Source organism: Chlorocebus sabaeus, chromosome 24 (assembly GCF_047675955.1).
Source record: "Chlorocebus sabaeus isolate Y175 chromosome 24, mChlSab1.0.hap1, whole genome shotgun sequence".
NCBI lineage: Eukaryota > Metazoa > Chordata > Mammalia > Primates > Cercopithecidae > Chlorocebus > Chlorocebus sabaeus.
This window is the reverse complement of record NC_132927.1, coordinates 67,652,499-67,677,997: the sequence shown is the minus strand read 5'-3', so window position 1 is coordinate 67,677,997 and position 25,499 is coordinate 67,652,499. Positions and strand designations below refer to the sequence as shown.

At 49.5% G+C, this 25,499-nt stretch overlaps 1 protein-coding gene across 5 annotated transcripts in view; it reads left to right on the top strand.

Annotated features, from left to right (window-relative positions):
- CCDC88C (coiled-coil domain containing 88C) overlaps positions 1-25,499 on the top strand; it is a 146,953-nt gene that overhangs the window by 48,671 nt on the left and 72,783 nt on the right. For all 5 annotated transcript variants that reach the window (XM_007987601.3, XM_037984401.2, XM_037984402.2 and 2 more), the window contains 2 exons: positions 9,119-9,188; positions 25,127-25,185. In XM_007987601.3, the coding sequence (XP_007985792.3) occupies positions 9,119-9,188; positions 25,127-25,185 (129 nt within the window). The remainder of the gene's footprint in view (positions 1-9,118; positions 9,189-25,126; positions 25,186-25,499) is intronic.

Here is a 25,499-nt window from a genome sequence, read left to right as displayed (position 1 = left end):
ATTGGCTGGGGTTGGGCGGCAGGCTGTGTCGTGAGTTGTTATTGAAGGTGTGGGGCGGGCTTGTGCTGTAGAGAGTGCCCTGGTTTCGGACATCAGGTGATAAAGACGGTGTCTATGGGGGAAGCTCTCCAGGCCCGAGATTCCAACCCTGGTCTTGCTCTGGACCCTGCTGGCAAACGATCAGCGACATTGTGCTGCGGCCATTCCCTCACCCTGGAAATGCTCATAATTCTTGTCCTGGCCACCTCACATGAATGTCGGGGGGAAGGAGGAGAAAGGAGATGGAACCTCCCCACTGTCTGGTGTTTCTGGTAACAAGAGCCTGAGGTTGGCTGGTTGCCAGTGCCAGGTCCTCAGGTGGTTTTTGTTTTGGCCATCAAGTTGTTGTGATGCCTCTGGCCAAATCCAGGAAGAGGTTGTGAGATGTGTCCTATGGAGAGTTAATCAGTGGCATGAACGTGGACGTTCCAACACCTGCATAGGAGATCTGTGGAGTATCCCTCCTGACTACAGGGTTCTCCTGGGGGCCCTCAAAAAGCATCCCTCCTGCCTGAAGCACAGTCAGCACCTGCCGTTTCTGGAAGGTTTACATCTGTGCAGGGTTTAGACATCCCTCCTAGAGCACTGGACTAGACATTGGGAACACTGGAATACATGTGGGGCTTTTCCTGCCTGAAGTCACTTCTCTAGTTTAGGAATTTAAAATTAATTTAGTTTTGCTTAGTTTGCTCATAAAACTATTGTATTTGGGATTTTACAGTTGGAAAGCATGGTATATTCAAACCAGCATTACCAGTTCACTTTGGAATGTTTTTAAAAATCTGTATTCAGTATTCCACTTACACAAGTTCTAATGGAAAATTCTAAAACAAATTCAATTTTTTTTTCCACTCTGAAATGTTTTTAACTTCTGCTAACAGCTGCAGGCTGTGAATCTTAAGGAATATGGTGTCAGATTTTCCAGGTTTCAAGGCACAGGAATTAGCAGAGAAACCACCCTCGTTGCAGCGATAGAGCAGAACCGTCGGTTTTCAGATCTTGGTTCCCTTGTCAACATGGAAGACGCAGAGAAGACACCTCTTCCACAAAAGAGGTTTTTAAAAATTGTGTACTCAATATGTATTTTGAGGAACATTTTCTGATTTAATTTTCCCAACCGTCACTATTAGCAGCTTTTTGCCACTTCGGTGTGGGGAGTTGATTGACATGGCACAGGGTGGAAAGTGCCACACAAGGGGGCTGATGAAGCATTAGGAGTTCAGGGGAGAAAAAAATCATAGGGCATCAGGTGGCTGCCTCGAGGAGGGGGCGTTTTAGCTGAGCTTTGGAGGGTGAGTAGGGTCTGGCAGGTGGTAATCTGGTGGTGATGGGGCTGTGGGAGGAAGGGCACCCTTTTGGGAAACGCAGAGAGTGCAGATAGTTCAGTTTGATGCTCAGGGTAACCAAAGGGTTGACTTGCTGCCCACGCTTAGCAGTTAATATATTTCCTGGCTCTGTCCTTCACATGTCAGACTTCTAAGCTTTCTCTACAGCCCAGCTCAGAAGCTGCCTCCTCTGGGAAGCCTTCCCAGACTTGCCTGGGCAGTTTGGCAGTACTCCCTGTGCTGTGCTGCCACTGTCTGCCTCCCTCCCAGCCAGGCCGAGAGTTCTCAGCTTGCTGCAAGGTGTACACAGTGTGTGTCTTCTGAATATCTGAACCCCAGACCAGACCTAAAGGTGTAGAAAATGCCCTGCCTTTGGGCACCAGGGAAGACGGTGTCTAAAGGTGTGCTGGGTGCACCTGCGAAGCCGACGTCACTCCTGCTTCTGCTGTTTCAGTCTTGACTGTGGCGTGTGTGGGTCAACAGCAGCATTCTTTGTGGTTTTGCTTTGGCTCTGTGGAAGGCTCTCTTTGCTGTTTGGACCATCTTGGTCTCCCTGGCAACCGTGAGCGTAACCTTCATCCTGGATGCCTGTGCCGCGCGTTCGTCTTAACTTTTCTGGGATTTCCCTCTCATTTACTCTGCATTAGCAGCTCCCATTCATAGCCACATGAGGGGCATCCCGTGAGCCTAAATGCTTGGCTTTCGGCAGCGTTTATTCTTCCTTCCTGGTAAAATATCAAGCTGCGAGATTCAGTTTCATTTAGAAGGAGAAAAATAATTCTTCTCATTTCTTCGTGAAATCATTGTTCTTGGTCCAGCCATCCTAGTGTTTCCAGTGGTTACTGAAGCTAACCTCTGCCACGTGCCCAGAACGGTGTTTCCACCTAAGTCTTTCCCAGGACTGTAACGTTTCTCCCACCTGTGGAGAAAATGACCTTTTTTGTTGGAGCAGGCACAGAGGTTGAGATGGCCCTGGCAGGATGTTAAGTCTTTTCAGGAGGCCCTTTGCCTCAGGTGTTGAGCGGGCCTTTTCTGGGACCTCTGAGCCTCTGTCTTCACAGGGCTTGTACCCTGTGAGTCAGCCTTTTGCCCAGGACCCCTGTGCCCACCACTGGTTACAGGCCCCTTGGGTGCTCCTGGCTCCCATCCGTTCTTCCCAAGCGAGAGGCTTTGGTTCTCCTGATGAGAAGATGCTGGAAGGTGCAGCTTGCTTTTTGTGGGTATTTTTAAAAATGGCAATCTACTTCATTCCTCGTCTTGGATAGTTGGTGAATTGTCTCAGAGGAAAGAGTGGGTATAGATATATATCGATACAGATACATGGTTTTTTGTTTGTTTCTTGTTTTTTTTTTTTTATTTTTATGTTTTTTAGACCGTGTCTCGCTCTGTCACCAGGCTGGAATGCAGTGGCGTGATCTCGGCTCACTGCAATCTCTGCGTCCCAGGTTCAAGCAATTCTCCTGTCTCAGCCTCCCAAGTGGCTGGGATTACAGGCACATGCCACTGTGCCTGGCTAATTTTTTGTATTTTTCGTAGAGCTGGGGCTTCGCCTTGTTGGCCAGGCTGGTCTTGAACTTCTGACCTCAGATGACCCACCCGCCTCGGCCTCCCATAGTGCTTGGATTCCAGGTGTGAGCCACCGCACCCAGCCCTCTGTGTGTGTGTGTGTGTGTGTGTGTGTGTATTTTTTAAGTGGGTCTGTCATGTTCACAGCTGAAATACCTAGTAAATACATGCCTCTGACCAAATGGTCTCTGTGGGAACCTTTACAGAATATTTAGAAAATGCTGGGGAAACTGGCTCTTGCCCTAATCACTCTAATAAAGAAAATTCTGTCATTTTAGTGTAGTATATTTCCTTTGGGGTTTTGTTTTCTTTTTTCAATATCCATTTCCTACTGTACATATAATTATGCATCTTTTTATACCTTCGAGCACTCTGCTGCCTTCCTAAATGGGATGAGTGGCCATAGTGTCCCGAACCGTTCCCCAGCGTTAGTTTGCAGCAAGACTGTTAGAGTGCTGTTCTCTAATCTCACACCTCTTTCATGCTTCCGTTTCAAGTTTTGGGGATGATTACGGCCTTTAATAGTCTGTGGTTGACAGATTGCATAGTAGATGGTGGACTCAGAGTTGGGGTCTACATACTTGTTCTCAGAGTGGGGCTAAGGATGTCATTTAAGGTACTTGACCTGAGTTCGCCTGTTGCCAAACCAAGGGAGGAGGCCCCAAAAGAAAGCATGTACTCAGGTTAGGGCCTCCAAGACATTGAGCCCGAGGTGAACATGGTTGAGTGGATGCACTATTTCTAAGTCCCACATAGCGACTGGCTGAAAAGGAATGAGGTGGCCTGTCCCCCTAACAGTTTAATGGCCTCAACTGGACAAAACAGAAAATGAGCTTCATCTACAAGCCCCAGGAGCCACACAGGGTCATGTGGGGCATGAGGGGCCACCATAAGTGGAGAAGGGAGGCGCTCAGGCCCCTTTCCTTGGGTCCTTCTAGCCCAGTCCCGTCCTGTCCCGTCCTGGTCCCTACCTGCTGCATGGGCTCCAGACATCTGTCTGCCACTCATTCTGTCCTTCTGCCTCTTGGGAGGGCAGAAGCCCCAGCAAAGTGAACCCTGCTTGGGAGGAGTGAGGTGTGAGGGAGTTGGAGGAGAGGAGGAGAACACTTAGGCCGGAGGGGACCATAGGGTGCCTGTGACCTCCTGGAGCCAGAGGTTACAAGTGCTTAGCGTCAGACCATTGGCCTGGACACTGGTCTTGTTTGCAGTGGCCCCACCATCCAGCGTGGGCATCGCTCCCTAACGAGGCGCGTCTGTGATCTGATGTCATCCTCCCCCGTCAGAGCTTCATCGCCTATGAAGCCTGGAATGGGACACCTGTATCCTGTGTTTTGGGGACAGCCCCGATTTCTCAACAAGTACATTCATGTTTGTCCCCAGCGGGTTCTAATAGAATCAGCTTTCTCTTTGGTTCTGTTCTTAGAACTCTACGCCTGTGACCTTGGAAAGCCAGTGCTACAGGTCTTGAGATGCAGCGTGCTCCGGGCCACCCTGTTTGCTTCCTGTGGTCTGGGCCGGGAGCTGGGAATGGAGGCTTGTTGACACTGTGTGCAGACACAACTGCTGCCCCTGCCGTCTTCCTGCCGGTGTGACAGACGCTTCCTGAGGGGGTCCTGGCCCACCCCACCCCTCCCCCATGGGGTGACTAATAAGAGCCTAGATTTGAGGCCAGGGTGGTGTCAGGCTGGTGGGCCCTCTCCTCTTTTTACATTACAAAGTACTTTTCAGCTTTGCTCTCCCCCAACCCAGAGGGACTCCAGTGGCCCCTGCAGTATCCAAAACACAAACGCACCTGCCTCTGACCCTTTGTTCGTTGACTTTTCTTTTGGTTTGTTTAAAGCATTTAATTGGCCGAGGAGTCATTCCAGGATGCAATTGAAAAGCAGTGATGGCAGTTGAAAAGCGAGTCATTTATGAAAAGCAAAATCTTATTTTAGGATCCAAAAGCAAACCTAAAGGAGAAGTGGGGAGGAGTGGAGAGGAGTGAGGGGGAGTACAATCGACCCCGGATTGCGGTGCCGCACCCTTCCCTGGGAGGGCTGTGCCCCAAGCCTGACCGTCTTCCTCCCTGTCCATCAGACCACAAGGACCGGTGACAAGACAGCGGCCTCAGCGAGGCTGGTGTGTGTCCGTTGTCCCTCAGACTCGCCTTGGCACTTGTTTCTGCCATTGCAAAGGCCAGAGTGGCACAAGGAGGGCTCACTGACAAATTTGGGGCCTGTCCGGAGCATCACTGGACTTGCACTCTCCAGCCTGGTGTGGTCCTGCCTCACGCGTGGCTGGCTGGGGTGTGACCAGGTGCCCTGGCAAGACAGCATCAGCTGCAGCCTCCAAGTGAGCGGCTTTCTGTTCTGATGCCATGTAGGAGGGTCCCCTCGTCAGCAGCCTCCTCACGTCCCTGCCAGACTGAGGGCCAGCCCAGAGGCGCCTCACCCCACCCCATTCCCCACGGGGGAGGGCAAAGGTCTGGTGTTGGGGCCCGGTAGCCACCAGTCCCATGTGGCCTTCAGAGCCTGGAGATACCGCAGTGTGACTGTGGAAATGAATTCTTTATTCTAGTTCATTTAAATTTGAAAACTGGTACTCAGTTCAGTTGTAGGAAAACTTTTAAATGTGTTTGGAACAACGTGGGAATACAAGTCTACTTTTTCTTTCTTAAAAACTGTTTTTATTATTTTTTCTTAATCTCAGCATGTTATACCTCCCACAAATGTACTTTTTCAACTCTAGATTTCATGAAATCTGGAAACACAAGTAATTCCAGTGAACATTTAGCATCTGCATTGGGATGTGCTGTATGTGTAACATACACACTGATTTCAAAGACTGTATGAAAAAAGCATGCAAAGGCCGGGCGAGGTGACCCACAGCTGTGACCCTAGCACTTTGGGAGGCCGAGGTGGGCGGATTGCGTGAGTCCAGGAGTTCGAGACTAGCCTGGGCAACATGGTGAAACCCTGTCTCTACAAAAATAAAAAATAAAAATAAAAAATAAAATATCTCAATACATTTTTATGTCAATTATGGGTTGAAATGATTATATTTTGGTTATATTGGCTTAATTAAAGTTGATTATTTTCACCTGTTTCTTTTTACTTTTTTAAAGATGGCTAATAGAACATTTGAATTAATATGTCTCAGTTATGTATGTTGCTGGACATCCCTGGCGTCTGAGCCAGTTTTTGCTGGAAATGTGATTGAGGGTCCTTTAAGGGGACCAGTTAATGACTTGGGAGTAGCTCTGGCCATAGGATTATATCTTAGGAGAACCATGGTGTTTTGAAAGGAACAACTCAGAAAGACATTGTCTGTTCCTAAAACATTATTTCTTAATTGCACAAATGACACGTTTCTTGTGGGAAAACTAGAAAGTACTGATTAGACAAAATTAAACATCCTGTTTTGGAAGGAGAAATACATTTTCTAGCAATATTTCCAGCAGTGTTTTGCTTAGATTAACATTCGCATAAAAATAACAATTTGCATTTTTTGCAGTGACCTTCAGATTATTTCAAAAAACAAAACAACAAAACAAGATGATTTCACATATTGCATCTCGCTTATAAACACGTTCACCCTGGTACAGGGCTGAGCTTGGATAAATGGCAGAAGAAAACAACTAGCCAAGAGTTAGGAAGGGGACTATGACTGGTTTGCTGGTGATGACATTTGTTCTTCCTTGGGTTGACTAGAACACTGGAGTGTGGTCTTTTTTTCCTTTTCTTTTCTCTTTTTTTTTTTTTTTTTTTTGAGACGTAGTCTTGCTCTGTCACCCAGGCTGGAGTGCAGTGGTGTGATCTAGGCTCACTGCAACCTTTGCTTCCTGGGTTCAAGCGATTCTCCTCCCTCAGCCTCCCAAATAGCTGACATTACAGGCATGCGCCACCACACCTGGCTAATTTTTGTATTTTTAGTAGAGACAGAGTTTTACCATGTTGGCCAGGCTGGTCTCGAACCCCTGACCTCAGGTGATCCGCCCACCTTGGCCTCCCAGAGTGCTGGATTACAGGCGTGAGCCCCCGTGCCTGGCCTGGAGTGTAGTCGTGAGGCTGGGAGGGAGGTATGTGACGGACAGGCTGATGCTGTTGGTACCCTCCTTTCACTGAGTGAATTAGCTGGAAAGCAGATTTCACTGATTTTACCGGTGTGTTTTGCCGGGGGTAGTAGGGCGAGGGTGTTGGAACCCTTTGGCGAACTCATGCACTTAAGAGACAGTTTTTTCACATTGACTTTTCCCGAGCCCTAAAGAAGGGCTGAGGCGGTTAAACAACTCACACTATTGTCCAACGCGTACAGGTACTTACCAGCTGAAACATGTCTGACAAAGCATTAGCCGTCGCTGACGCAGTGATGTGTGACCCTGGATAATGGAGAAATGTGATTTCCAGCATTGAGTGGAGGGAGGCTAGTGTGTTCGGGAGTGGGGTACACCTCACGGTTTAACATCCCCTCCGGCAGTGTGGACAGGAGCCATAGAAAGACAATAAGGAGGGACGCATGCCTCTCCTGGCACGCGGCCTCGGCCCGTTCTAATCTGACTCAGAGATGGTCTGAGATATGCACCCGGGCCATGTGGGTTGTGTAGTTATCCCCCTCTTCTCAAGAGCCAGTTAGCAGCATACTGGATATAGAGATTCCGCATGTTATGCAATAGAGCGACTTATGAAACTAGTTGTGTCTCAACAGAAACACTTTTTTAAAGGCCTAAGAGGAGCATTCTTGGTGAAGAATTTCTACAGTGGCCACTTTTAGAATAGTTATGAAACCCACCCTCTTTTTTGTCTTCCGTAAAATTGTATTTTTTTTTTTTTTTTTTTTTTTTTTTTTTTTTTTTTAATAGGCAGGGTTTTGCTCTGTCACCCAGGCTGGAGTGCAGTTGTGCAACATCGCTCACTGCAGCCTGGAACTCCTGGGCTCAGGCAATCCCCCTGGGTAGCTGGGACCACAAGGGCTCAGTGCCACACCTAGCTGATGCTTAATTTTTTGTAGATACGAGTTTTTTCTGTGTCGCTCAGGCTTGTCTTGAACTCCAGGCTCCCACCTCAGCCTCTCAAAGTACTGGGATTACAGGCATGTCGACCGTGCCCTGCCAGAATTGGAATTTTAAAATCTCCTTATTTGTACATCTGGGCACAGAAGACTGATCTGCCCCGAGAAATACTTAGGGGGATGTAAGTGGTACGCTGGGCTGTGAGCCAGCACGCTGAGAAGAGCCTGTACCCAGACAAGCGGGCGTGACTGCCTGGGTCTTCTTTCCAAGCCCATTGGTGTGAGGGCCAGAAGGCACCACCTCTGGCTGTGCAGAGCAGCTCTGATGTATCCCTCGCTTAGGAAGTCCATGCTATAAACAAGAGAAGTCTCCTCATTTATAACCTGTACCAAGGACCTGCTTAGTGCTGGATCCTGAACCATCAGATTAGAAAGGCTCAGTAGCATCTCTTTAATCTTTATTCCTTACTATTATTATTTTCTTTTTTGGAGATGGGATCTCCATCTGTTCCCCAAGCTGGAGTGCAGCGGTGTGATCTCAGCTCACTGCATCCTCGACCACCCAGGTTCAAGCGATTCTTCCACCTCGGCCTCCCAAGTAGCAGGGATCCCAGGCACACACCACTTCAACTGGCTAAGAGAGAGTGTGTGTGTGTGTGAAGATGGGGTCTTGCTATGTTGCCCAGGCTTAGTCTCAAAATCCTGGTCTCAAACTATCCTCTTGCTTCAGCCACCCGAAGTGTTGAGACTACAGGCGTTAACCACTGCACCTGGCCTCATTTTTTAATTGCACAAGTCATACAATAAAAATAAGGATATCTTTTAAAAAAGAAACATCATCCTGCTATCTGAGCATGTCATCTATTGCCTTTTTTTTCCAAGGCCTCTCTACCTATGCAGACCTAACTTTAGCTTTCATTTTATTTTTTAGGTATGCTTTTTCTTTTTTCATAACCCCATTAAATCTCTTGTAGACATACTTTTTATTTGCTAACAATCAAGACAGAAATACAGTTAGGCTTTGACTTTCACGTTTGTTTGCATCTTACGTGCTCCTTGCTGTCATTATTAGCGCCGTCGTCGTCACCACGGGATGGCTGCACACCCATCCGGGGGCTTCATTACTTGTAATTTACTTAATCCCTCTTTATTTTTGTTCCCGGTTCTTAATGGTATCTTTTCCCCCTTTGTGTCTGCAGGAAGTTCTTCAGCAGCTGATTGTAATGAATTTGCCCAATGTTTTGATGATTGGCAGAGACCCACTATCTGGTGAGTGAAAGCTGCTCCCTTCCCCTCCTGCGGTGCCTGGGCGGTGCCATCGGCGTTGGGCAGCTGCTGGCCATCGAGCCCTGGCTGCCAGCTTGGGCCAGCACAGTGAAAACACATGATCATTTTGCTGAGATTTTAAAGAGTGGGTTCATTACCCTGAGGCATTCAGCCAAGGGCACATTTCTTCCTTAAGATTGAAGCCTTGGTCGGGCGCGGTGGCTCAAGCCTGTAATCCCAGCACTTTGGGAGGCCGAGGCGGGCGGATCACGAGGTCAAGAGATTGAGACCATCCTGGCTAACACAGTGAAACCCCATCTCTACTAAAAATACAAAAAATTAGCCGGGCGCGGTGGTGGGCGCCTGTAGTCCCAGCTACTCAGGAGGCTGAGGCAGGAGAACGGCGTGAACCCGGGAGGCGGAGTTTGCAGTGAGCCGAGATCATGCCACTGCACTCCAGCCTGGGCACAGAGCAAGACTCTGTCTCAAAAAAAGAAAGAGTGAAGCCTCCCAACCCCTCAGATGTGTGTGTAGAGGCTGGCGAGGCCACTGCCTTGTTGCTCCTGAGAAGATGAGTCTGGGTTTAGGTGCCTGAGTCATACCATCTGGTGGACTCACTTCCTCAGTAAGTGTGGAATCAACTGACACCATCAGGGAGTGTGGTACCTCAGACAGGAGAGTAAGAATCTCTTTAGAGAACGACATCTGTCTTCACTGGGGTCCTGCGAGGCTTCATTCGTGCTCGGTGACGGAGCTCATTGGTCTGTCTTATGTCTCCCTGCTGGACTCAGCTCTCCTGGGAGGCACAGGTTCTAGGTCCCCGCAGTCTCTGACACTCAGTGTGAGTTTGAAAGACTCAATGAGGCCCAGCGCAGTGGCTCATTCCTGTAACCCCAAAACTTTGGGAGACTGAGGCAGGAGGATCGCTTGAGCCCAAGAGTTTAAGACCAGCGTGGGCAACATAGTGAGACCTCATCTCTAATTATAAAATGAAAAAAAGACCAACTTAAATGTCCTCCTGGCATCTTACAGAAAGTCAGAACTTAATCTCTGCCTGTCAGGTAACTTCCTGGGTGCATTACATGGAGTGATGCCTTGCGTTCCTTTCACCTTTGCGTGTGTTTACCTGCACCCGTAGCTCGTGGACAGAAGTCGCAGGCCCCAGGGACAGACTTACTCTCGCTGGCTAGGGCTTCCCTTGTTCTGATGGAGACCTTGTCATCATTTTGGAACCCTAGGTCTGGAGCCTCCTGGAATAGCTGAGGGATCAAGGAACACAGGAAAAGCCGCACCTGTAGGATGGCAATAGACCGTGGATCCTAAACATTAGAGGCGTTTCCAAAAGGGACTCAGGCTTCCCTCGGTTGGTGTCTCCTCACCCTGGCCTCACTGCAGCCTGGCCATCCCCTCTCCTGTCCATATGACAGTAGCTAAAGTGACCTTGAGACTTCAGAAGAGTTCACTGAGTGACCAGCTGAGGACATAGCTGGTGGGAGAGCAGTCCTCTTTTAGTGCCACCGCCCTGAGAACATCCTTGTTCCGTGGGGGCGCTCTTTCTGGTCTTCAGCTGGCTGAGGTGTCTGCCTTTTGTCTGCATGAGCCAGAAGGAAGAGCTTCCCTGGACCCCTGTTAGTCTTCAGTGCTCTGGCCTGTGCGCACCACCGCCTTACATGGGGACTCTGCAGAGGCCACCCCTGGTCCTCCTGGTGGCTCCTGTCAGCAAGTGCCCTCCCCCACTTCACGTGTCAGTAGCAGGGAGCCTTTGGTTCTGCTCGCTTGCCAGCTCTGTCATGGGGCCATGTGTGTTCCGGCTTTATTTCACGGCTCCTCCGGAGAAAGGCGGGATGCCAAATGCAGTCCACGCTGGCCACAGCCGTGGGCTCCAAGGTCGGGGGCACTCTCATGATTTCTGGTAACTTCAGGGAAGCGGAGCCTGTTTTGCTAAGCAGAACTCTGCCGTCTTCCTGGTTTATTTGGGGCTGGTGTTACGGGAGGAGGTGAGAGCGATGCCTGTAGAGGTTGGCGGTAGCTTACTCCTGTTGTTGCGTCTACCCTGGAGATACTGGAGGAGCAAGAGGGGGACAGTGACTCCTTAGCAAGCCCACCCTGTGCTTGCCATTGAACTTGCGTTAAAAGTTGAATGAAAGGCTGAGCGTGGTGGCAAGAGACTAGCTCTACAAAAAATAAAAAAGTTGGCCAGGCATGGTGACACACACTCGTAGTCTTAGCTACTTTGGGAGGCTGAGGAAGATGGCTTAAGCCCAGGAGGTCGAGGCTACAGTGAGCCATGATTGTGCCACTGCACTCCAGCCTGGATGACAGGCAAGACTCCATCTTTAATTAGTTAATTAAAATTTGTTTTTAAAGGAATGAAAACGTGCTTGTGTGGTGTGGCTGCGCCCATTTCTGTTTATAGTGAGAGAACTGAGGCTCCGAGGGTGTGAGTGCCATGCCCTTGATCAGTTGGCCTGTAAGCAGAGGGGCTGATTGGAAACCTGCTCTGTCCCTCCCCAAACCTGAGCTGCTTCGTCTGTCACACGTGGACATCCATGGGTTAGCTTTAACTGTAGGCGATTGCAATATTCAGCCTTTTTTGACCTATGAAAATGACCGTTGTATATGGTTGAACCCAATATTAAACACATCCTTCTCCCTGCCTCACCCCTCCCTTCGGCTCTGATGTCACCTGCATAGCTTGCCCACCTTCCTGCTGGCACTCCCTCTCTTCTCACCCCTGCAGGTGTCTCCCCTTCCACTGCCATCTGGAAGCCTGTCCTCTCTGCCCCGCTGCCGTCAGGCACCTCCCAGCACCACAGAGATTGTCCGTGGGCAGAGAACATAGGTCCCCACCTCAGGTCTGCTGCCAAACAGAAACATCTGTAAAGATGTGGATGCTGATTTTTTTTAACGGCTTTATTGAGGTATCATTTGCATGCTATAAAATACACCCATCGTAAGTGTATAATTCAGTGATCTTTTTCATAAATATACAAAGTTGTACAACCCTAACCACAATTCAGTTTTTAGAACGTTAAGGGGAAGCTGGTTTTAGATGGTTGACAGGTGAACTGGATGTCCCAGGGACCCTCATGGTATATAATCAGCCCACGTGAATCAGCTGCTCCCAGCTCTGAAGGCGGAGTTAGAGAAACTGGACAGTGAGCGCCGGGAAAGTGAAGGACGGGAATAACTTACCGCGGCCCCGGGCCGCGCTGACTGGCATGCTAGACAGTGGCCTCAGCAGGCTGCACATGGAGGGCTGGGGGACCGGGAGCTGGGTGCACAGATGAGTAGGTTTGACAGGAGTCCCAGCGTGCTCTGAGAGCAGAGGAGGCTGGCAGGGGACATCCACCAGCAGGAAGGTGCAGACAGCAGTGCTGGGGACAGAGAGATGGATTTATGAAATAGCATTTTCAGTTTTAAATTGTAAAAATAGATGTGTGAAGCTTTTTTCGTTTCTTTCTAAACAAAGAACAAAGTTCTTTGTTTTTTTAAATTTGTATGGTTGCCTAGGGTGGGGTGTGTGTGTGCTTTTTAACTAAATCTGTCCCCCTCGTGTGTCAGGGGCTTGCTTTGTACTCTCTTTGGTGGATGCTGACACTGTACTGTTATTTATAACATTTTTTATAGTTTGGGGTAACTTTTCTGTTTTGAGCACATAGCATCACAAGCTCCCAGATTCCAGATCCCAGCAGAGCATCTGGTCCACCCGCTGTCCCCCAGCACAATGATACTAAAAGACCCTGAGAGTCTACACATTTGTCCCCTCTCTCTGACCTAAAAAAGGGAGGTGTCACAACTTACAATTTTTCTGTATGTCTCACTTAACCCTCCCTCACCCATCAGACAGAAGGGTGTTCACTCTCTTCCTATCCTGGGTGGAAGTCAAGGACGGTGCAGTGACTATGAAACAGTACTTTGTATACTGAAAATTGCATTTGAAATCTCTCCTCAGCCTGTCCTGGCCCAAACTCCTTACTCGCTTACGCTGTGTCCACCCCTGGGACGGGCTCTGGGTTTCTGCTCTGATGGTGCTGTGGTTTTGCAGCTCACTCTCAGCTGCACCCATGCCCCTGGGGATGGGAGGGTCTGTCTGGTGCCTCACTGCTGTAGTCTCTGCTTCTCCGAGCATGGCCTGGGCTCTGGCTGGGCCCTGCTTGAACCCCACCCTCACTTTTATATGATGGCTCTTAAGCCGGCCCCCGTAGTGAGGCAGGATGTAGGCTTCTGGGGCCAGAGTGCCGTAGAGTGTCCTTTGCTTTGTTTCCCCTCCGCCATCCTTATCCTTCCCTTTTACTCATGTCTGTGCCTTCGCCTGGCATCCTGGGTCTACCCTCAGTGCACCCCCAGAAGCTGAGCTCTCCTCTGCAGCACTCCTCCCCACCGCCAGCTACCCTGCTTCTGCCTGGCTGCTCCCCGGGGCAGTGTCCTCACCCCTAGCCCCTGCAGTCTGCTCCCAGCATGGCAGCCTGAGCAGCCCTCTGCTCAAGTCAGCCGACTGTCACTTTGCAGCCCGCTCTGGGCACTAGGGCCTGTGCACCTGCCGGTCCCTCTGCCAGCAAACTGTGTAAACACCACCTGTGAGCCCCTGTTCAGTGTGGCCCCACCTGTCTCTCCTGCCACATGCCCCGTCTTCTTTGTCCTGCTCTGCTTTCCCTTCTCCGTACCTTTTGGCACCTGAGAATAGACAATACTGTTCACTTATTTTTTTCCCCCCTGTGGCATTGCATGCTTTTCCCCCGCTAGGGTGCACACTCTCCTGAGAGCAGGAATCCTGGGGTTTTTGTTGCTGTTGTCAGTGCATTCTAATGTCTAGAATGTAGACATTACATACCACCTGGCGTGTAGTAGGTGCTCAGTAAATACAGCATCCATGCAGGGGGCCCGCCTTTCTGCTTCCTCTCTCCTCTCTCCACTTGGCTCCCCCATCAAGCTGGGGCCCCCGACAGGCGTTACCCACTTGCTGTCACAGATAAGAAGGCCAGTTGTCGGTGGTCAGGGTCAAGTGAGATTCATTCTCTGCCTAGTACCGCTTGTCTGCCTCCCCTAGGCCTGAGATGACTCCCTGAAAACCACCTTCAGCATCTTGCCAGCTGCACAGCTATTAAACGTCTTCCGTGGTTACTGATGAGTGTATTCTACGAGAAGCCTGTGAGAAGCAAGAGCTCGTGTCTGTGCTGTCTGAGCAGTGAGGGAGGATGCTGGATGGAGCTAGACCAGCTCTGGGGTCCCTCCAGCTCTGGCTTCTCAGCATCTTTCTCGGCAGCCAGGCCTGTCACCGTGCCACACGCACAAATAAAGACTAGATGTGTCTGACGGGAAGCCAGGGTGTTAGCAAATTACTTTCTGCGATGAATCACAGGACAGTTGTGCTGGAAGAGAGCACTGTTTTTTCTTCCAGAGTTTGTATCCAAGTATAATAGTGGTTTCCAGACTTACACAAGGCTGATCCCACCGAAGCCGTTTAGAATGGAAGAGAACGAGCCTCATAGGTGCAGAAGCCCAGCCCAGAGAGTGGAGGAGCTCGCTCAGAGGCACACGGCGTGGAGGCCTGCATAGGTGAAAGACAGATTTCACACCATAAATTGCACAGATGGTTACTTTTGTGGACAGTCGGCCACTGGTTCCAAGCAAGAGGGTTACCGTCACCGGTCTGCCCTGATGTTTCTTACATTCTAAATGCCAAGCAGGATTCCTGGGAGCCCTGGAGGAGCTGCGACTCCATATGCACACCCTACAGGGTCCTATCTGAATACCACTGGAACCTTTGAGAAGAGCCTCGGGGTTTCATTAATTGCTGTTCAGTGGCCTGGGCCTCTGTCCTACGTTTTCTCTCTCTTATGATGGTTACGGAGGGTGCCCATTCCAGCAGCAGAGGAAGCACCCCGAAGAAACAGGGTTCTGTGCACACAAAATGCTGTGACCGACCTTCCTTCTCAGCTGAGTGCAGGACTCGGCTCTATCTACTGCACCAGCTGAGGAAGTCAGAAGGCCCTACTTCTGACCTCCCCCAAATAAAAGGCTGGAGCACCTTTTCATCCTTCCTCATCTTAGCTGGCTGCCCCTCGGCCAGAGGCTCTCAAAAGGAACTCAGCCCAGGCCCCTCCTTTAGCTCCCCTCCGCTGGTGAGATGAACAGGCCACCTCAGATCGGGAAGCCCCCAGTCTGTGTGGAGGCAGGAAGGAGAGACAGGGTCCACAGAGACATTTATTCTGGGACAGAAGATGGTACAAGATCATGCTTCACAGCCAGTGCAAGGTGGCTGATGAGTTCTGCTTGGGCAGGTCAGGAAGGCTTCCTGGAGGAGGCAATATCTGGGCAAGGCCTAAGACAGAGAAAGCGAGGAAAGGTGTTCTAGGTGGAATGAGCTCAGGGGAGTGCAAGTTGCTGGGAGTCCCATGAGGAGCAGCAAGCCTGGGGCAGGGAGGAGGTCTTCTGTGACAGCTGAGGTTTAGGTTTCATGGGCCAGAGGAAACAGACCTCCTGAAACTCCTTGGAATTTAATATTTAACCCTCTCAGTATTGATTTGCTCTCCTGCCGGCGTGTCCTTGGAGTGCTTTTCAGATCCCATGGAAACCTCTTTCTCGTAGCCCACACGGCACAGCCCTGCCTTCCTTCAGGGGGCCCCCGGGAACTTGTGAGGGCTGGGTGTGCCCGAGGCTTGCTGACCCCCACCCTGGCAACCCAGGCACAGGCTCAGAGTCCGGCTTGTGGGGAGCCGTCCTCCTGCTGAGATTGTGCTTTTACAACTCAAGAGCCCCGTCTTCCTGGCCCTGCGGCCCTCCCGGCCCTGACCCCGGCTCCATCCTGCTCACCGTGTGGTGTGGAGGCTGAGGGTCGGCCACTCCGGCTTCAGGAGCCATTCTTGTGTTCTTTTCCCCTACCTCTGTTGTTTTTATTTTATTTCTCCTGGCCATAATTCTCTAATCCTGTGTATAAATGTACGTGTGTATGTGTGTGTGTATATATATATATGTATAATTTTCATATCTGCAAAAAGTTTAGGGCCTTTGAATGGGAGGGAAGAAATAAGAAAAAGAAAACTAATCTTGCAGGCATTTTGATTGTTCTAAAATTTCCTCTTTCATCCTTGAGAGAGAAGGTTCAGAAAAGCAACCAAATGCTGTTTCAAACTACCCCGTTTCCATTCTGCTTCTTTGCTTCTGTGCTGCTTTTTGGATCCAGAAACGAGGTCTCCTGTCCATGTGCGGTGCTGGGGCACTTGGGCCAGGAGCCGAGGCTTTCCTTTCCTAGGAAGCTGCAGAGTTTGGCTGACACCAAGCCCAGCTGAGCGTCACAGCGCGGCCCACACGCCGGCCTCCGAGCACCCGCGGATCTGCCTGGAGACCAGACTTTGTTAGTAAACTTCCTAGCGATGGCCCGGGCACACAGAGAGCGCGCTGCTGGCTGCGACAGCCACACCATGGCTTCCAGCAGGCCTGCTCTCTGTGGCCACCGCCGTCTGCAGAGGAGCGAAGAGATGCTGTTTGTCAAAGGTCTTTATGTTTGAGTTTTCCACCTGGCGGTTGGGAGGGACCTTTTCCCAGAGCATCCCCTGCCTGCCCTAGCTCCTCGCCCCCTCCCAGGGCAAACGCAGGTCTCAAGCTGCAGGCTTGTGGCTGATTCTGCTTTTCTGGTCTTCAGTTGTTTGGTGCTGGGAAATGAATTCGCGCTCTCAGCTTCTGCAGCCGTGGCAGGCAGGTGGGGTAGGAGGTCATTTTGGGGGTGAGGGTGCTCCGAGGGGCTGGTATTTCAAAGTGTTCTACACGACCTGGGGGCAGCTGACGTCTGTTGTGCATGGTATCTGTGGGGGTGGGACTGACTTGATCCAGGCAGCAGAAAGACACTGGGGTAAAGGGCCACTGGTCAGGGTGCCCCGGGAGGCTCCTGCACCATTCCACACAGGCATGCAGCTTAGCGCCTGCCAGAGTCCATGTTTGATAAATGTGTGTGCCTAGTTATGTTAATGGTGGGGGGCACATGTGGTGACATGAGGATTTCACAGGGGCCGCTCCCCAGAATGTGAGCCCGTGTGTAGAGGCGCCTGCCTCCTTCCCCGTGGGTGGGGACACACATGATGGAGCATCCCCGTGAGGCCACCCACAGGGAACTCTCTACCTCTAGTATTCCTCGGCAGTGCCTGGGAAGTGCCCCTGACTGTTATCATAATAAACAGCTCTTCCCGTTGTAAGCTGAGGCCTCAGGAGGGCCCTCAGAGCTGTGCCCGCGTGAGTGAGTGTTGGGGTGTGCCTGTGTACTGAGGAGAGACGGCAGGGTTGTGTTCGGTGCACTGCTGTTTTCAAATCACTGTGACAGCCTCATGAGCGTCCTTATGAAATAACTGGTTTTTAAGTACAAAACCAGGGAAAGCAGTCAGTGGTTCACACCAGCATATAAGCCAGAAGAAAAGAGAATGTAGAATCAGTAAGCACACGTATGTGCCATGGAAGAGAGAAACTGAAACTGTTCTCTTTGCTGTTCTAACCCAGGTACTTGATGCTAACAGTTAACCTCACTCAGTCAGCAAACGCTGGTTAACTAACCTGCATGGGATCACAGGGATCAGAAGTGAAACCACATAGCTCCCTGCTTTAGAAGGAAACGTAAATAAGTTAGGAGATGGTAGGTGGTGGTGGACCCGGGAACAGATCTTAGTTCTGTGACTCAGCCTTTCTGAGCTACATCCTTCTGTTTCTAAGATGGAGTCATCATACCGTCTTCAGGGGATTGCTTTCAGAATTAAGTCATGTGGTAGCATGCCGTATATTAAGGTGCAGTGATGGTGGTTTATAGGAGGAAAGGGCAAAGTTACTCTGCGGAATACAGTCAGTCCTTCCAGGTTGTGAGGGTTAAACCCTGAGCCTGGCTGGTGATTTGCAGGTCCTGGGCCTCTGTGGTTGTGGGGAGCTGAGTTAGCAAAACAGAGGAATCAGTTTCGCTGCTTTATCTCTGACCCCTATTCATCTGTGGACAGGAATCGCTGTGCCTTCGACCCCAGCAAGGGCAGAGGGTATGCAGTTTGGAGCAGGAAGGGCTCCCTCTTCGACAGGGATGCTTGCCTGCCATTGCTTAAATCCCCAGCTTCACACCTCAGTCATCGTTTATACACAACAAGATTTAGTTCCTGTGTCCAGAAATCAGAAAGTGTCTTCTGTCTGGGCGTGGTGGCTCACACCTGCAATCCCAACACTTTGGGAGGCGAGGCGGGTGAATCACTTGAAGTCAGGAGTTCGGGACCAGCCTGGCCAACATGGTGAAACCCTGTCTCTGCTAAAAAATACAAAAATTAGCCAGGCGTGGTGGTGGGTGCCTGTAGTTCCAGCTACTTGAGAGGCTGAGGCAGGAGAATCGCTTGAACCCAGGAGGTTGAGGTTGCAGTGAGCCGAGATTGCACCACTGCACTCCATCCAGCCTGGGCGACAGAGCGAGACTCTATCTCCAAAAAAAAAAAAAAAAAAAAGTGTCTTCTGAACACGTGCGTGGCTGCATTTTAAAGAACCAAAGAGTGGAGTCAAAAAGGACTCTCGAGGTTATATACCAGTCATGGAAGGAAGATAGGTTTTGTTCCATGTGTTAACGTCCGTTAACTGGTAGTCTGTGGAGTGCTGTGTTCAGAAGGATTCTGAGGCCTAGTTCCACCCTGAGTCAGAAAGTGCTGTGATTGACTAATCATGTCTGCCATGGACTCAAGGCTAGCAAGTCGGGGAGTTTTCAAACCATGATATAATGCACATTTTAGAGGATGATGTATTTTAATTGTCCAACTGCTTTTCTATCCTCACCTCTGCACTTAGAAACATGTGCTGTCTGGCGGTTTCCCTTCTGTTTTGGAACCTTATGACTGTTAACATCTGCAGCTTTCTATATAGCTTATGTTGGCCTGTCTGTCTGCATTGCGTTTTTGCTAAGATGGGCTGGGGTGAATTTCTTTGTGTCAAGACTGCAGGAAGCAGGTAGTAAGGTAGGTTTTTCGTAGACTCAGCTATTCATTCAGGAAGTCCTGGGAGTCCCCCAGGGGTTCTCCTATACTCGACAGAGTGTAGTTGTGTTAAGTGCGGAGTGTGTCCTGTCTAATGTTTCTCGATCCCCGCCCCCAGTGGTTGCTTGTGACCTTTTTTGGTGTAGAAATCCACGTTGTTGTATAACCTGCCCCCATTTCTCCCTCTGAACACCAGCTCAATAAGTGTAACCGCAAAGCACTTACAATTTGACAAGCAGCGTGCTCTCTCACCTCGTGGCCTTCGCACATGCTGTTCCCTGGGCCTGGAAGGCCCACACTTGCCTACCCGACTGGTCTGTCTCCTCCTCATCTGTGGAACTCAGCTCAGAGGTTATTCCCTTTAGAATCCTTGCCCTGGGCCTTGCTGCAAATTAGAAGTTCCTTTCTTGGGTTCCCGTAGCACTTACCAGCTTTCAGATTGCTGGTTTGGCTCCCAGCACCTAGTAGGTACTTGGCAGGGAGCTGTCTGTAGGTTTGTTTGATCTTGGCCTGCTTGACTGTGTCACTGAGCCGGTCCTACTGGCAAGGACCCAGGAGGGAGTCTTCTGCTGTGTTTTGAAACTATTCAAAACCCACAATCTGGTAGATTTGTGGAAATAGCGGTTTTTCTTACGACTGAAATCCTGAAAGAAATTGGGCATCGGCTTCTCGTGAGAAATGAGGAAACTTCTGCTCCCCACCCTGGGCGCTTTTAAAAAAAAATTTGTAGGAATCTGTAGGGGTTGGGATCACAGGATGCATTTGTTATAAGCAAATGTTTCTATTTACTCAGCCTGGTGAGAATGAGCACTGCTCTGCTTCATTTGAATGAGGGCAGAGGTGAATTTCTTAGTAACCTGTTCATCACCAAAGAGTTTATTTTTTTCCTAGGAATATTTTTCTAAACTTAATTCTCTATGTTTAAAGCCTTTTTTCCTCCTGTTACAAACCTTAGCAAACAGGAATCCATGCTTTTCTAACCTGTGCTGTGGGTCAGACTGTGTTTTCTTGATGTCTGATGGGTGTTGGGATGAATGAGGGAATGAATGAACTCAGGGTTGTCATGGTGCGTGATTGCAGAGTGCTGAGGGAGTAGAACCCTTTGCTCTGTCACCAGAGAGCCTCGGAGTGTTGTTTTGCCATGTTGTTGTTTGTTTGTTTGTTTTGGAGACAGGGTCTTGCTCTGTCGCCCAGGCTAGACTGCGGTGGCACATTCAAAGCTCACTTCAGCTTCAACCTCCCAGGCTCAGGCGATCCTCCTACCTCAGCCTCCCAAATAGTGCACCACCAGGCCTGGCTAATTTTTTTTTTTTTTTTTTTAATTGAAATGGGATCTTGGTTGGGCGCGGTGGCTTACGCCTGTAATCCCAACACTTTGGGAGGCCGAGGCAAGCAGATCACTTGAGGTCAGGAGTTTGAGACAAGCCTGGCCAACATGGTGAAACCCCATCTCTACTGAAAATACAAAAATTAGCTGGGCATGGTGGCGTGCGCCTGTAATCCCAGCTACTCAGGAGGCTGAGGCAGGAGAATCGCTTGACCTCAGGAGGCAGAGGTTGCAGTGAGCTGAGCTTGCACCACTGCACCCCAACCTGGGTAACAGAGTGAGACTCCATCTCAAAAAGAAAGACTGGGCACAGTGGCTCATGCCTGTAATCCCAGCACTTTGGGAGACTGAGATGGGTGGATCACGAGGTCAAGAGATCAAGACCAACCTGTTCAACATGGTGGAACCCCATCTCTACTAAAAATACAAAAATTAGCTGGGTGTGGTGGTGCACACCTGTAGTCCCAGCTATGCAGGAGGCTGACGCAGGAGAATCGCTTGAACCCGGGAGGCAGAGATTGCAGTGAGCCGAGATCGAGCCACTGCACTCCAGCCTGGCAACGGAGCGAGACTCCATCTCAAAAAAGAAAAACAAAAAAGGGGGAAAAAAAAAAAAAAACCAGGGATGGTGGGGGGTCTCCGTATGTTGCCCAGACTGGTCTTGCACTCCTGGATGTAAGTGATCCTCCTGCCTCAGCCTCCCACAGTGCTGGGATTACATGTGTGGGCCACTCACCTGGCCTCAGAGTGTAGTTTTGAGCCCTCCAGTGTGTGGGCAAGGTTTCTGCTCTCTTCCTTGCTCTCAGAACACCATCAGTGAGCTTCTCCAGCCCTTTTCCCCCTTTTAATTTGCTGTTGTAATCTGCTTTGGGCTGGGGAAATGGGTCACCAGCGTTGTCTAAATGATTCTACAGTGTGATGTAATTAGTTCCTTTGGGCACTTTGCTGTGAATAGAGTACATAAAGATTTTCTGTGCAAACCTTGACTTCTGTTTAGGCTGATCTCAGACCCTTAAGTGCTTTCTTAGTGTTTCGGCTCCTCTGGTGGGTACAGTACCTGGTGAGTGGCCTTTCAAAAAGTGAGTCTCATTGTAGGAAGACAAGCCAGTGATGGCAGGGAAGGGTCTGTGCCTCTTATATCTAGCATGGGCATGTGATGAGCCCTTGCCAGTGATCTGTGGGCCGACAGAAGGGAAAGGGGGAGGTGAGTGACTTGGGCTGAGCCGGCAAGCACTGTCAGAAAGACTGATTGGAGGCTTTGTTAACACTCATGTGGGCATTCCCTTTTCTCTCTCTTTTTTTGAGACAGAGTCTCCCTCTGTCACCCAGGCTGGAGTATAGTGGAGCAATTTCAGCTTGCTGCAACCTCTACCTCCTGTGTTCAAGTGATTCTCCTGCCTCAACCTCCCAAGTAGCTGGGGTTACAGGCGCATGCCACCACGCCTGGCTAATTTTTGTATCTTTAGTAGAGTCGAGGTTTCACCACGTTGGCCAGGCTGGTCTCGAACTCCTGACCTCAAGTGATCCTCCCACCTCGGCCTCCCAAAATGCTGGGATTACAGGCATGAGCCACCGCGCCCAGCCCCTTTTCTCTTTATCGAAACTAAAGTTAAGTGGCTGATGAATAGCTCCATGTTAATAGGGAAGTGAGTCACTGTGGTGATATTTATTCTGTGGATTAGAGTGTCTTGGGCCAAATAAAAGATTTCAAGTAAAAAAAATAATAATACTAAGACTTTGAGAATTTTTCCATTTCAAATATTGACGAATCTCTAAACTTACTAGCAAGAGAAGGATTTAACCTTAGAAGATTGCTTTGCAACGCTGAGCCTTTTTCTCAGGTGCGTCCTCCAGAGCAGGAAAGTGGCCTTTAGACCCTGTGGCCCAGCCCACCAGTCTCTCCCTGCCCTGCCTTCAGGCTGGGGGGCGGCGTGTGCTTCTGGTTCAGTGAACCCCCAGTTCCCAGTTCTGAGGCTTGACAGTGATGTCATTATCTCAAGGAAAGCCAATTTTAGCTATTTCTCAGTCGAGGGGTCTTAGGAGGAGGTCGCATATTCATTCACTACTCGTACTCAGGGATCTGAAATGAACCACAGCATTGGTTCTCAGGATGGTGGTCTGGTTTTTTCATCCCAGCAGTCTTTGATACTTTGGGCCACTGTAGCCTAGTGTGTGAGTTGGTTAAGTCTTTCAAGAGAAGAAAGCTCGCTCTGGCATATCCTTTCTTCCTCAAAGACAACAGAATATAACGAAAAAGTCAGAACACATAATTTTTTTTTTCTTTTCTTTTTTTTTTTTTTTTAACCTGAAAGGGAACCCTGCACATTACCCAGGCCATTTTATAGATGTGGAAACTTGGAGACAGAATACGGCTTGTCTGGGACACACAGTTCCTGGGTGACCAAGTCCGTTGTCTAGGCCCAGGTGTTCTGCTGCCGTTTAAGTGTTTGAGATAGATAAGCAGGTGAAGATACATTCAGCCTCAAGCACAATCAAAGAGAGCTCAGAATGACGAAACAGGATTTTTGGCCTGATTGACAAAGTTGAGAAAGAGTGGTAGGGTAAATGCTGGTCAAGGGTAGGAAAATGGGAATCACCACATATGTCCCATGGTGAAATATGCAGGGCAGCTTGTCAATACAAAAAGCTGAAAAAGGAAATGCATAAAGAATTAGCTACCATGATATTCTTTTTTTTTTTTTTTTTTTTTTAGACGGAGTCTCGCTCTGTCACCCAGGCTGGAGTGCAGGGGCACGATCTGGGCTCACTGCAAGCTCCACCTCCCGGGTTCACGCCATTCTCCTGCCTCAGCCTCCCAAGTAGCTGAGACTACAGGTGCCCGCCACCTCGCCCAGCTAGTTTTTTGTACTTTTTTTTAGTAGAGATGGGGTTTCACCGTGTTAGCCAGGATGGTCTCGATCTCCTGACCTCGTGATCCAACCATCTCGGCCTCCCAAAGTGCTGGGATTGCAGGCTTGAGCCACCGCGCCCGGCCTGTTACCATGATATTCTTTATAACATTGTTTAGATTGACATATTTTAGGGCCGGGCACGGTGGCTCACGTCTGTAATCCCAGCACTTTGGGAGGCCAAGGCGAGCAGATCATGAGGTCAGGAGTTCAAGACCAGCCTGGCCAACATGATGAAACCCCATCTCTCTAAAAATACAAAAATAGCAGAGCGTGGTGGCAAGCGCCTATAATCCCAGCTCCTCGGGAAGCTGAGACAGGAGAATCACTTGAGCCCAGGAGACAGATGTGGAAGTGAGCCAAAATTGTGCCACTTCACTTCAGCCTGGGTGACAGAGTGAGACTCTGTCTCAAAATATATATATATATATTTATATATATATAATATATATTTATATCTATATTATATATTTTTTATATATATTATATATAAAAATTGAACCTCTGGAAGGGGATTGGTTAAGTTAGTGGCCTTGCTTTACAAAGTAAGTATGTAACCATCAAAAAGGTGTGGTGGCTCACACCTGTCATCCCAACACTGAGGCGGGAGGATTGCTTGAGCCCAGGAGTTCAAGACCAACCTGGGCAATATTATGAGACCCTGTCTACAAAAAGTACAAAAGTTAGCCAGGTGTGGTGGTGCACACCTGTAGTCTCAGCTACTCGGGAGGCTGAGGTGGAAGATCACTTGAACCCAGGAGGTGGAAGCTGCAGCGAGCTGTAATTGTACCACTACACCCCAACCTGAGCAATAGAGTGGGACCCTGTATCCAAAAAAAAAACAAAAACAAAAAAAGGATGTCTTTATGCTATCTTATGGAATTTACTTTAGAATATTCCAGCCAAACAAACTTACAGAGGGAAGGAGGAGGCAGGTAGAGTGAGAGATGCAGAATGTTGATCATGTGAGGCTGAGTGTATTGTGGAGGTTCGTTACACTGTCCTCCCGGGTCTGTTTGGAAATTTGCATGATAAAAAGGGGACGGTTGTATACAGCCTTATTTTAGTGTCGACTCAGTATTTCCTATGGGAGTTGTTCTCTCCCATTGTGTACTTTGCTTACCTGATGCGCTAACAAGGGATGCTGATGTTACGGTTCATTAATTACCACGGGGAGATATTGATGACATATTTGAATGGAATGGGGCTTCAAATAGTTATGTACAGAATTCTCATTTGGTTTAAAAAGTAAATAAGGCTGCGTATGGTGGCTCACACCTGTAATTCCAGCACCCTGGGAGGCTGAGGTGGGCAGATCACTTGAGTCCAGGAGTTTGAGACCAGCCTGGGCAACAGGGCAAAAACCCGTCTCTTCAAAAAATACGAAAATTAGCTGGGCATGGTGGTATATGTCTGTAGTCCCAGCTAGTAGGGAGGCTGAGGTGAAAAGATTGCTTGAGCCTTGGGAGGTCAAGGCTGCAGTGAGCTGTGGGCCTGCCACTGCACTCCAGCCTGGGTGACAGAGTGAGACCCTGTCTCAAAATAAAATAAGTAAATAAAGCCTCACATGGAAGATCGATGGAGTGCGTATACTTAAGTGAATGTCACAGAGTAGAGAGATGATTTTCTTTTTGTTTATCTGATTTTTTTCCCCCTACAGTAAACATGTCACTGAAATTGTACCAGCAGTTGAGCTGAATTAAATGTGTTGCTTTCTTGATCTAGGGAAGAGCATGGAGGAAATCAAGAAGGTGCTGCTCCTGGTGCTGGGCTGTGCCGTCCAGGTAGGGATTGGGCAGGGCTGCAGCAGAGGGAGCTCCCCCAGCCTTCTCATACTGGGTTTGTGGGACTGGAACCAGCCCTTAGCTTAGGTGGGAGGATGCTCCTTTCAGTCCAGTATGACAGAAGGCCGCTGGGTTCCTGGAAGAGGGTGGCCATTGTTTTAGGTGGCAGCTATTTCTAGTACCAGGGCACCTTGGGCAGGAGGCGAGATGGGGATCCCTCAGGCCAGGGTACCATTAGCAAATCGTCCCCAGTGTAGGAACTGCTAGAGCAAGGATCTGCAAACTACACCCTGTGGGCCAGATCTGACTTGCTG